At 43.8% G+C, this 12,313-nt stretch overlaps 1 protein-coding gene across 1 annotated transcript; it reads left to right on the top strand.

The window, feature by feature from the left end:
* Nucleotides 1–410: 410 nt before the first annotated feature.
* On the top strand, nt 411–10,018 carry DUSP11 (dual specificity phosphatase 11). Its single transcript, XM_054020073.1, has 10 exons — nt 411–541; nt 1,723–1,798; nt 2,700–2,831; nt 3,865–3,988; nt 5,911–5,971; nt 6,390–6,436; nt 7,621–7,696; nt 8,065–8,190; nt 8,607–8,651; nt 9,418–10,018. The coding sequence occupies exons 1-10, from the start codon at nt 507–509 to the stop codon at nt 9,683–9,685; spliced, it is 990 nt and encodes a 329-aa protein (XP_053876048.1). The 5' UTR covers nt 411–506; the 3' UTR covers nt 9,686–10,018.
* The last annotated feature ends 2,295 nt before the right edge of the window (nt 10,019–12,313 follow it).

The raw sequence follows: 12,313 nt of genomic DNA, 5'->3' as shown, positions 1-12,313 counted from the left end.
GGGTAACAGTGAAGGGGGTGTCAAGGCTGGGCCCCGGGGGATTGTGGGTAACAGTATAGGGGAGATTGGGGCTGGTCCCTGGAGGATTGTGAGTAAGGCGAAGGGGACAATGGGGCTGGGATCCAGGAGGATTGTGGGTAAAGGCTGGGCCGGCCCTTGCTGGGCGGGGTCGAGGCTCTGCGTGCCACAATCCGCGGCTTTCCAAAGGGGCGGGGCTAGCTGAATGGGCGGGGCAAAGGGGCCAAAAGGCGGGAGGGGAGCGGCGGGCCGGCTCTGATGTCAGAATGGGCGGGGCACGCTGGCAGGGGCGGCCTTGCGCGTGGCGGCGTCACGTCCCCTGCGTGAGGTCGTGGGAACCGGAAGCGCCGAGTGCCGGCTGGGTTCCGCGGGGCCGGGAGCTGGGAGCGTCTCTGGCGGCGCGCCCCGGCCTGGGTATCGGGTGGGCGGCGCTGGGCGGCGGGGCGGGCTCGGGGCCTCGCTGGGGGAGCCGGGGCGGAGCCGGAGCTATGCCGGGGAACGGCAACACCCGCCTGCCGGACAGGTGAGACCAGCTCTCCCAGCTGGGGCCCTTCCCCTCTGCCCCGGCGTGAGACTCCTGCGGGCCCCCGGGCCTGGGGGTGTTACCTGGAGCCCCTCCCCCCGCCTCTTTCGAAGTGGTGCCGCGTTGAAAGTAACCCTCCCCACTCCCCACTAGGGAGTTCTTGGTGTCCCCTCTCTTGTCCCCTCCCCCTTCAGCTACTGGCCACTTGGCGCCTCGCTTTCCAGGGGAGATGAGGGACTTGAAATCCCCGGTTCCCCGAATCCACTGAGCTTCTGGGATCCTGCCCTAGTCGGTTGGGGGGGGGGGGGCGGCGACTGAGACCCTTCAGGTGCATCCCCCATGCTAGTGCCTGGGGCTACGTGTAGCGAGCTGGACCCAATAGTAACGGAACCTTTATCCATATGTTTCCTTTAAGAGGGTCTCTATGAATTGTATGAACTCATTGGCAGACTGCTATGAAATCAGGACACCAATAAGTTTTACTCTCATCTCTATCACCTGTAACACTGTGTTGAGTGCAAAACGCTGCCGGAGTTGTGGCTAGCATAGCCGCAGTGATTTGCATTTCTGATGACTATTTTACTACTTCTACATGTGCCCAATAGACTGTGGGGAAGGGGGTTTGAAATAAGTGTGACTTGGCCTGTTCTAGCTTTTTCCCTTGGCAATAAACTGATTTTGCAATATACAGCACTAATTTCAATAGCTGGGTCTAAATAATTTTTGAAAGGGCTCTATCAGTGACGCTAACTGATCTGGATTAGTTGACACACAGAAATTGGGATTTGGTAATACATCTGTATTCATCTATGCTAAGCTTTGCCAGCAGGAAGGAAATAAAGCCTAGTAAGAGGGAGGCATGGAATGAAGACAGAATGTAAAAGGCAAGGCCTTGTCTACACCACACAGCTTTTAGAAAAGTCAGCGTGTGTAAACGCTCTTTGTCAGTACTGCTGACAAAATACTTCCAGCCCTGCGAGCAGTGTTAGCTTTGTCGGCAGGAGAGTGCTCCTGCTGACAAAACCGCATTGATACTGCCACTTGTGTCAGCAAAACTTTTGTCTTTCGCGGGGGGGGCTTTTTTAAGTACCTGTGAAAGACAAAAGTTTTGTTGACAATTTCGCAGTGTAGACATTCCCCAATGGGAAGTTGTGGCATTACTCATCACATCTCTCTTCTAGATGGACAGACTATCTGCCACTTGGACAAAGAATGCCGGGTACTAGGTTCATCGCTTTCAAAGTTCCTTTAAAAAAGGTAAGTGAAAGATGATTGAGTTTGGCCTCTTATGGGGTCGTTTCGGATCTGCAGTTTTTAACTGTAACAGAAAACATAGACTTAGTGATCTCAGAGCAGGGATTTTTCAAATCCACTCTATATGCATCCGAAAAAGTGGGCTGTAGCCCACGAAAGCTTATGCTCTAATAAATTTGTTAGTCTCTAAGGTGCCACAAGTTCTCCTGTTCTTTTTGCGGATACAGACTAACACGGCTGCTACTCTGAAATAAGTAGTAGCTGTTATTCCTTTATCAGAAATATCTAGATGATTCTGCTTTTATGCCCCCTGTTGCCTCCCTTGTGTTAATATCTCAGTTGCTATGCTGAGATTTTCATTTGTTTATTTCTTTAACATGCTTGCATATTTAAAAATGCATAGGATGGTAAGCTTGTGAATACTGACAGATGGCCATACGATTGGCACCAGCAGCAACGTTCAAAGGTGAACCTCCACCTCTTTAGATGCATTTCTCTGCCATTTGTGTATCCTCTTAGGATTACTGCCAGATGTGTCTGCATGTAGAGAGCTCCAATCACTATAGTGTTTGGGATTCTTGGAACACAGCTGAGCAATCTGATGCACTAATGTCAGGGAGAAGATGCTCTCAATAGATCAGTATCAATGCGCTTCAATATTTAATGTATCTGCTTATACCCAAGGCCTCTTCCTGTTTGGTACCTAGATTCTGACACCATTTACCTGTTTAGGGGGTACACCAATGGGCTGTGGGTTGGTGGGCGATTTAAGTCTTTACTATGGTGGTCCCTAGAGTGCATGGGAACTCTCCCTCTCCAAGCTGTTGTAAAGTGCCTTGAGATTCTTGTTTAGGGTGCTGCAATTGTGCACAATAAACTATTAAATATTAATATTTCTCACCAGAGTTTTGAATGGAGACTTGCCCCAAAAGACAGATTTTCTCCTTTTGACCTCCTTAAGAAAGTTAGAGAACAGAAAGAAGAACTTGGCATGATCATTGATCTAACATACACAACGCGCTATTATGGACCAGAGGTAAGTTAGGATGCAACAACTATCGTAGGCCCCAATACTTCTGCTCTCTCACAGATTTTTCTGTGGGACGTTGAGCATGTCGGTTAGCCTCTCTGTGCCTCAGTTTCCCATCTCACAGAGGCATTGGGAGGATTAATCCATTGAAAATTGTGAGACTCAGATACTGTAGTAATGGGGGTGGGGGGAAGATTGTGCCTGTGTGGATCTGAAAGTAGGATCAGGGCCTAAAAATCCCCTCAGTATGCCCAAGTGAATGAAGTGGACTTCAAATTTCTCTGGATATGGTGGACTCTGTAAGTGACTACGTGTTACCATGTTCTGTCATTTCACTCTCACAGCACCGCTAAACAAAGGCTTCTGAATTCCGGTTCAAACTATTGATGGCATTAATTTAATTGAATTAATTTATTGATGGCATTAATTACCTGGAAACAGTTGTTTAAAATTCTCCTCTAGCCTTTCTGCTACATGCACTTTGTGTTTTTAAAAAACAGATGGGAAGGAAACCTGGGACAAATAAGAAACAATAGCAAAGGAATGTGTTGGTCAAAAATATTTTTGTTGGTATCTCACAGTTGTCTAAGTGTGCTATCAGATCTTGCATCTTGGTAGTCACTTGTGAATCACTGTTACTAAATATGGGCTGTAAAGTCTCCATAATAGTCTAGTGTAAAACTACTCTAGTTCAGAACTCTTTATGGTGTGTGCTTTATTAGAGCCCTCGCATCAGTTCTGGTTCACTGTAAGAATTGTTTCAGGCAAATTTCACTCCATGTATTTATACATAATTGTATTTCAGCACTTCTGGGAGATGCCTGGTATATCTGATAATATGGTGCTGTTGTAACTTACCTGAGTTATTGCGGAGGATTTCACTTACCAGACTAAAATCTCACCGGCACCCTTTCAGGTTTAGTTTTTAAACTGTAGAAGCATTTGCTTTCTATAAAGCACGTAGACCCTTTTAATGATAGAAATGTTTGGTTTTATGGTCCATACAAAAATGTTTTGGATTCCCCTTTGTTTTTTGTAGGAGCTACCAAAGACACTGTGCTACTCCAAGATCTTGACAGTTGGGCATGAAGTACCAGATAATGAAACAATTTTTAAATTTAAATGTGCCGTGAAAGAGTTTTTATGGGAGAACAGAGATAACGGTGAGCATAGATTACCTCTAATTCTTATTTTATCTTAAAAACTCCATTGTAATTAAAATGTCTTGAGCTATAATGAACATAATCTCTTGTAGATTTCAGTGTGCTAGGGAAATTCTCTTATAATCTTGTGTACAATTAGTTCCCTGCCTTTGGTAACCCATATGGGTTTCGTCTCATCTTGGCATGTGAAGATCCAAGAGGATGTCAAGGCAACAATGCCAGTTGCCTTTGGCAGTAGCAGTAACATTGGATTCATGGTTAAGTGAACACTGAGTTCAAAAAAGAACTAGATAAGTTCATGGAAGACAGGTCCATCAATGGCTATTAGTCAGGATGGGCCGGATGGTGTCCCTAGCCTCTGTTTGCCAGAAGCTGGGAATGGGTGACGGGATGGATCACTTAGTGATTACCTGTTCTGTTCATTCCCTCTGGGGCACCTGGCATTGGCCACTGTCGGAAGACAGGATGCTGGGCTAGATGGACCTTTGGTCTAACCCAGTATGGCCATTCTTACGTTCTTATTAGTATAGTCAAGCACAGTGAGGTTTCATCTAGCACTAATAAAATTTTTGGACAAATTTATTTGACAAAAAGTGCAGTTTCGGTCCGCTTATAACTTCATGAATAAGGCTAAGATTTAGTCACGGGTATTTTTGGTAAAAGTCATGGACAGGTCATGGGCAATACATAAAAATTCATGGTCTGTGACCTGTCCATGACTTTAACCAAAAATATCCATGGCTAAATCTTTTCTTCTGGGGCCCTACTGCTCCAAGGGGGCCTGCTCCAGGGCTGGGGGCTGACTGTCCCCAAGCCACTGCTCCCAGGGACCACTCTCCGAACAGACTCTGCCCCTGGGACTGCTGCTCCAGCACCCCTTCTCCTCCCTCTGCCCCCCAGACTGCTGGTGCTCAGGCGGTCCCCAGGGTACTCCCAGGACCGCTGCTCGGATGCTCCCTGGAGCAAGCTGCCCAGGGCTGTCCAAGCAGCGGCTGGTGCACCTGGCTCCGGGGCGCTCCCCAGGGGCACTGCTTGGGCGGTTTGTGAGACCAGCCGCTGCTCAGGTGGTCCCCAGAGCCAGCTGCCTCTCAAGCAGCGGCTGGTGCAGCTGGTCTTGTGGACCCTTGGGCCAGCTGCTCAAGCGACCCTGAAGTCTGCCGCACCAGCCTCTGCAGAGGTTGTGGAAAGTCCTGGAATCTGTGACCTCCGTTAAAGAATCGCAGACTTATTTGTGAATTTCACACCAGTAGTGTCCATTTGTAAAATGGTTGGAGGAAGGAGGTGGTGGAGCTGCAGCTTCTACCCCTTAAACCTTTAACCACTGTGCTAGGGCACTCATCTGGGGTGTGAGACCCCATTTTGAATCCTGGCTGTTAAACAGTCTGTTGCAGGTCTGAGGTTCACCAAAAAAATCTTTAAAATATCAAATTCAATTCAATGTAAACCAAAATTTGTTCATTTTTTTTGTACTGCCACCAAACTGAAAAATCAGTTAGTTACCCAGCTCTAATTTAATTTCTAATGTGTCAATATCACTTCCTTACAGATACTGTTATATGCCTTATGTTAAGCATTAACCCAGGTTTACACTCATCAGAACTCTGCCATAAGGCTGCTCTTCATACTGTCTTTATGTTCCTTGTGCGACGTGCCCATGTTTTCTCCTAAACAAGATTTGAGACTAAATTGTGTGACCTGACTGGTTTTTATAAGCAAGAGTTGAATAATCAGTGATAATTAGCCATAAATGTGAGCTTGTCTTTAAGCACTGTTGTAGAGATGTTAATTTGTTTACGTTGGCGTAATCGGTGAATGACTAACAAATGTAATCAGATTTGCTTCCTTCTCCTTTCTGATGCCCACTGCCTGCCTGAAAATGAGCACTATATTAAAAAGCATAACTTGAATTTCCTGTCTCATAGATAAACTCATTGGAGTTCACTGCACGCATGGCTTAAACAGAACTGGTTACCTTGTTTGTAGGTGAGATATCTTAAACTCTTGTAGTTGAGCTGTGCTAGATGGGTATTTCTGTAGTAGCACAAGGGATGGGAAAATTACTTATCCAATGTTTGCCTCACTATAGCTAATCCTGGACTCTAATGTTAAGTGCACTGGTCAAGGGCCCAGTGACCATATAAAATCTTGGATTTCATGAAGGATTAGAAGTTCTCTGGGCAGATAAGTACAGATGCTCTCAGGGCATGTATGTTTTTTGTGAACGAGCCTTGATATGGCAATCAGAAATTTACCTCTGCTGTAAAAGCTGTAAGTACTTTGATAGCCCATCATGGGCTGTAAATACATAATCTAAAAAAAGCATCCAGAGAGAGAGAGGTTTCTCTCATTCTTAAGCATTATTCCCATAATTAGAGCTCATGTATTATGTTTCTCTATTCAGGTACCTAATTGATGTTGAAGGCATGGAACCAAACGTCGCTATAGAGCGTAAGTATAAGGAGAGCACTGTTTTTCCTGTTTCTTTTATGGTGCGAAACACTGGCTAATAGCTTGCATTCAAAAGGTTCTAGGCACTAGGAGAGCTAGGAGGTTGGATCTAGGAGAAGAGCGCAGAGGGAGAACTTGCAAGATCAGTTTTGCACTATAGGAAAATGTAAGATTGGAAGAGTGGATGGATAATAGAAAATGGGAGGGCAAAGAGGAAGAGGTTTATTGTGACGATGGATTGATTTTTGCTACAGTGCCTTTGGAATCCATCTTAAGCCAGACTGATGTCAGTGAATCCCTGGATTTGAAACCCAGGTGACTTATGGGTGGGAGTGCAAAGTAAATTGAGCAATGTTCCACTCCATTGCCAGACCATCTCATTGCATCTCTTACAGTAGAACCTCAGAGTTATGAATCCCTCGGAAATGGAGGTTGTTCATAACTCTCAACAAAACGTTACAGTGGTTCTTTCAAAAGTTTACAGCTGAACATTGACTTAATACAGCTTTGAAATTTTACTATGCAGAAGAAAAATGCTGCTTTTGACCATGTTAATTTAAATGAAACAAGCAGTTTCCTTACCTTGTCAAATCTTTCTTAAACTTTCCCTTTATTTTAGTAGTTTATGGTTAACACTGTACTGTATTTGCTATTTTGGGGGGTGGGAGGGTGTTTGCTGCTGCCTGATTGTGTACTTCTGGCTCCAAATGAGGTGTGTGGTTGACTGATCAGTTCATAACTCTGGTGTTCGTAGCTCTGTGGCTCTTCTTTATAAACAAGAGAAGACCTGCTCCGCCCAGTGGGTCATTCATGCAACCATGAGCTGTCATCAAAGGGACATTATGTAGAAATGGAGTTGCACCTTGATGTTTTAAATGGCATCCCTTCGTTCCAGTCTGCATCTCTCTTCTGTACCTTAAAGGACATCTTCCTAATATCCAACCTTCCGATACCTATATGCTTAATCTGTGCTCATGTGAGCCTAACTGAATTACTGGTAATAAGTTGGGGTGTGCTCAGTGTCAAAACCAAAGGGTTAAAATCATTCTGAGTTCTTTATTATTGCTACTATGGAGTGTCTTCAGTGCTTTGCCAGCATATGATCTACCCCCTGTCCTGAGTAGCCTAGTGTAAAATATCTATGTATAATGGTGTTTTGTAACTTAACTCTTCCCTCCTCGTAGTGTTCAACAGGTCGCGAGGGCATTCTATAGAGAGGCAGAACTATATTGAGGACCTTCAGAAGGGTCCCATCAGAATGTAAGTCACTGTTTCGATATCTGTTTGTGTCTGGGTGCTAGAATGAAGAATAGTTAGCTCATGTCAGCTATTTAATGGACCGAGTTTAGATTTTTCGCTCCTGTTAGCTGATGAAGAAGCAGGGATCAGTGGATAGGGAAGCCAGGAGATCTGGGCTGTTTCTCACATTCTGCTGGTGACCTTGGGCAAGTCACTCTGCCTCCCAGTACCTCATTTTCCCCATCTTTAAAATGGGAATCACACCCACCTCTTAAAGTGGTTTGAGGTGCAATTATCACTGAGACTGCAAAGAGAATAAAAACTTCCCTGCAACTTCATTGAGTGATTCTGTAGATTCGGGCTGAGCTAATGGAACATTTTTGTTTAAGGAACCATGCTGCAGATGGACTAGCATTTGATTTAATCAAAGGACAAAGCAGCACGGCACCAAATTTGGATTTCCAAGTAGTTGGACATCATCCGTATTCACGACAGCTCCCACTGGCAGATGGCAGGTTGGTATTTAGTTTTCATCTCTAATGTCAGGTCTGATAAAGTGGATTGGATCAAGGGAAAAGGTATATTTTTGAAAGTGACAAAGGTAAACAGGCGCACAAGATTGCAAGCCAGGCACTCAAGTTCGAATCTTGGTCCCAAAACTCACTTTGTCTAGGAAGTGAGTTTAAACTCAGTTGCTAAGACTGTTTCAACCATAGTATGGACAAGACCTATCGAGCTGGTTGCTTCTGTGGCAATTATTTAAATTTTGCACTAGATACCTTGTGGGAGGTGCATAATAAATGAAATAGCTTTAGTACTCTAGGGTACTTTAGCACAAAGAAGGGCCCTACTCTGATTCGGACTTCAGTGACTCTTGTGCAGAATTGCCTTTGTCATAATAAAGCTGTAACTCTTCTTCTCCTGCTCTTAGGCTCTTCCCTTCTTGGCAAGGAGAGGGAAGAAAAAGAGAACAAAGGTAAATGGCTTCTTCTTTACTCCTGGGATGTAGGCATTTGCACTTCCTCCCATCAAGTGTCATATGATACTACATCTGCAGCTCCCACCTCTTAAGTAACCCTCTCTAGTCCTTGCTTCATGGATCTGTGGGTGAACTTTCGCTTCCTAAATCTTAATAGATTATTGGGCTGAATTTAATTCTTCCATAGTTCACGATTTGGGAGTTACAAAAGCCAACCAGATATGTTTGTAAGTTGAAAGAGATAAAAGTACAAGAATGCTCTTTAAGAGTTAATCTGTTACATAATACAGAACTGAACCTTCCAGTGTGTGGTTGACAATCAAACGAAAGTGACCAGGGGAATGTTTCATAACCTTTAATTACTCCTTCTGGGCCAAAATATGGGGGGGGAGGGCGGAGGTGGTATTTCTCCTGTTAGGACAAACTGGATGGGGTGGGAGGCAGGGGAATACTTCTGTGAAGACTTCTTGCGTGACATTTGACTAGCGTAAAAGAGGTAGGCAGTAGTAATACTTGACCACCACTTTAGGGTACTGTAAAGCTTCATGTTTGTAAAAGATCTTAGCATTTTTCCTCTGAGGATCTATGTAAATGCAAAGTATTAAGAGACTGAGAGTCTTAACATGATTAATAGAGCCTGTCAAAGTAGAATTGATGCCTCGCTAGTGCAGTTTATCTCTGATGTGGCTTAGGAGCTTCAAGAGTTGAGATCTCATGAACAGTTCGGCCATCCAGGTAAATGACCTTGACCTTTCTCTTTCAGAGCCTTGTACCCTGTCAGGAATTTCCATGGGGTTTACGACAATGGGAGATCTGCTTATTTCAAGGAATGTGTCCCTACAGCCAACCTGGCCCAGCAAACACCGCCTTACCACTTGGGACCTGTCAACTACCCTGTTCCCCTACCTTATAACAAACAGTATAATTACAATGGACCATACTTTCCAGTGCAAAATCCTCATTATATACAACGGGAAATGTATAAAATGAAAACATCCAGCAGACCCAAAAGGAATCACTATACAAATTAACGTGAGGGGCTCATCTGGTGGAAGAACTTGATAATGCGCTATATGGAGTCCACTCTGTGGCTTTTTTAATCTAGAAGCTTTATTCAAGAATGAGTCTTTCATTCATTCTAATTCCTTTGCTGTGGTGCCCATCGCTGGCCAATTGCCAGTCAGGAAACACAAAGGAAGGAATCATTAATTTTAATATTGAGACTGTTTTTAAGTTTTATTTTTCTTAACCACCTTCATAACAAACCCTCATCTTTTTACTGTATTGAAATATTGTGACATCCATGTTAAAATGACGTATCGAGTTATAAATGGACACCCAATATAAATATGGACTCAAACTGACTAGGTGGTTTCCATGAGAAAACGTCGTGTGCATTGTTTAAACTCTAAGGGAATTGTGTTTTAAACAAATGCCTTCCCCTGCAGTTGTTTATAACCAAAGCATAGCATGGCAATACCTGGAAAGATAACCAAAGTGAAATTGAATAGTAGAGTGGGCCAGAGATCAGCCTTTCCATCCCATGAAAAAAATCTCAAATTTTTGAGAACTTTCATCCCAAAGATCAAATTAAAAAAGCTTCATGGGAAGGATAGACTCAAAAAATCCCACTTGATTGATTTCCCATAGAATTCTTTGGCTTGCTGCCCAGCTCCCTATGAAGTCCGATTTCTGGTTGCCTGTTTTCCGTCACAAGAGCTGTCTAAATTGATAGGTTTCTACAGAATGTTTCAATGTTGATGAATTGGCATTTTGCCGAAGAAAAACCTTCAGCTGGAAAACTTAGGACCAGTTCTACTTAATAGTCTAATGTTTCCATTCTTCAAGAGGAACAAAATCTAGTATAATCATTTTCATTTTACATTGTTTTAAACGTATGTTTTTAACCTTAGTAGTCGCCTAAATGTAACAGGTGAGGGACTGGGTGGCTCTAGGAAACCTGAAGGTTGGTTGTTCATATCCAGTTCAGATTGAAATTGAATGTCAGCAAGGTCATTGCTCCTTATCTGCTACCTATGAGACAGGTGACTGTTGCAAACCACCATGGTTATCACTCTATGTGGCAGTCTCACAGAGGCCGAGGATGGAAGCAGAGACACTCTCCTCACCTCAGAGCTGATCAGTGTGGAGACACGTTGTCATTTATGTCCATGAGACTTGTATTAACTGTTCCTGCTCTGTGGAGAAACGGAGGAGACTGATCTCCAGGGCTTTCAGCCTGGCACCTCATTTTACCAGCACTACATTGACAAGGATGTTCAAAGCAAGTTGCTCGTGCCCATTTAGTGAGGCTAACATCATGGTCCTAGTCTGTGAGAATGTGGAAAGGATAGTGTCACTTAAGCTTTGTCTTCACTGCTTAAAAAGGGGATTTCTTTGCAGCAAGATGATAAATGCAGGGCAGTTCTTACTGCAACTTCCTAAGTAGAGACCAAGGCACTTGTGTTTTCTTTGAGGTGGCCAGGCGAGGTCTGCACTGTACTTCTACCTGGGGTTAATGGCGCCGAGTTTACCTTGCAGTAAAACTGATGTGCCTTGTTTTTTTTTTTTTTCCTGCAGCAGAGTAGGTAATGCATGTTTATCCTATGAGAAAAGCAACTTTCTGTCAGTGAAGACAAACCCTGAGGGTGGGTTTGCTCTGTGAATTAATAGCCAATGTGTCCTACCAGCAACAGGATTCTGAATCTGGCGTGATTAATTCTTGATTAGGATAACTTTGCTGATGCACACTGAAAGCTGCTCTAAATTAGTGTGTTCATTCCAGGGCCATAGTCCTTGAATAAGAGAAAGCAAGTCTTCTCCCTAACCTAAGAGCTTCAGGTGGACAGGATTGCATGTGCCTTGGCATCATGATTTCATTCCTTGTTCAGTTGCTGTCTGGCTTATGCAGTAAAGCTCCTCACACTTAAACTATCTGAGAGCAAGAATTGACCAGTGGTGTGGAAGGTAAGTCAACACAGTCTGCAGCTTCCTTAGGAATACCAATTCTTGTATTTGTTATTCACATCTCTGTGGAGGTATTTGCTGTAGTCAGCAAAAGTGTGTTTTAAATTGGAAGTAAAGTTTAAGCTTAGTAAACTGTATTAATGAGCTCCTGAAGTGCTTCATAAACTTCTTGTGCATTTTATAAATGACTCTAGCTAGCTATCCCTTGCTTGCCTTTGAGGTGCAGCAGCTTGTAATAAAATGTGGTTTGATTAGGCGGTCGGTACCCTTCCTCGCTGGTGTGGTTTCTATTCCTGGCTCTTTCTGATTTGCTGTTTGACTTTATACTTAACTTGCATGTGCCTCATTTTCCTCATCTGTAAAATTGGGGTATTTCCCCCCACACATCTTCTTTAAAATAATGTTACAATCATTGGATGGAAGGAGTTAAGCAGCTAACTCAGGCCTCATGATTTTTGTGCAGGATGTTGGTGTTTGGAGTTTACTGTGCAGGACAGCTGGGATTGTTGAGAGCATGATACAACATACAACATTTTTTGCAAGGAACACACTTGGCTCATGAGCTTTAACCTCCTGTGACATATAGTGCCCCCTCAAGCAAAGAATGGCATTTATGGTACAAATCAAGTATGCATTTGCAGGTCTCTGGGGTAGGATGTTTTGCTGACCAATGGGAAAAAGTCCTTTTATGT

The sequence above is a fragment of the Malaclemys terrapin genome, chromosome 2 (genome assembly GCF_027887155.1).
Source record: "Malaclemys terrapin pileata isolate rMalTer1 chromosome 2, rMalTer1.hap1, whole genome shotgun sequence".
Classification (NCBI taxonomy): domain Eukaryota; kingdom Metazoa; phylum Chordata; order Testudines; family Emydidae; genus Malaclemys; species Malaclemys terrapin.
The sequence above is the reverse complement of the archived record's forward strand: the minus strand, read 5'-3'. Positions and strand labels throughout refer to the sequence as shown.

What these genes read in the sequence shown, in the direction of transcription:
- DUSP11 (XM_054020073.1), top strand. Translation starts at nt 507, where the DNA reads ATGCCGGGGAACGGCAACACCCGCCTGCCGGACAG. An exon ending in TCAAAGTTCCTTTAAAAAAG is followed by an intron (nt 1,799 to 2,699) that starts GTAAGTGAAAGA and finishes ATTTCTCACCAG; the next exon opens with AGTTTTGAATGGAGACTTGC. An exon ending in ATGGGAGAACAGAGATAACG is followed by an intron (nt 3,989 to 5,910) that starts GTGAGCATAGAT and finishes CCTGTCTCATAG; the next exon opens with ATAAACTCATTGGAGTTCAC.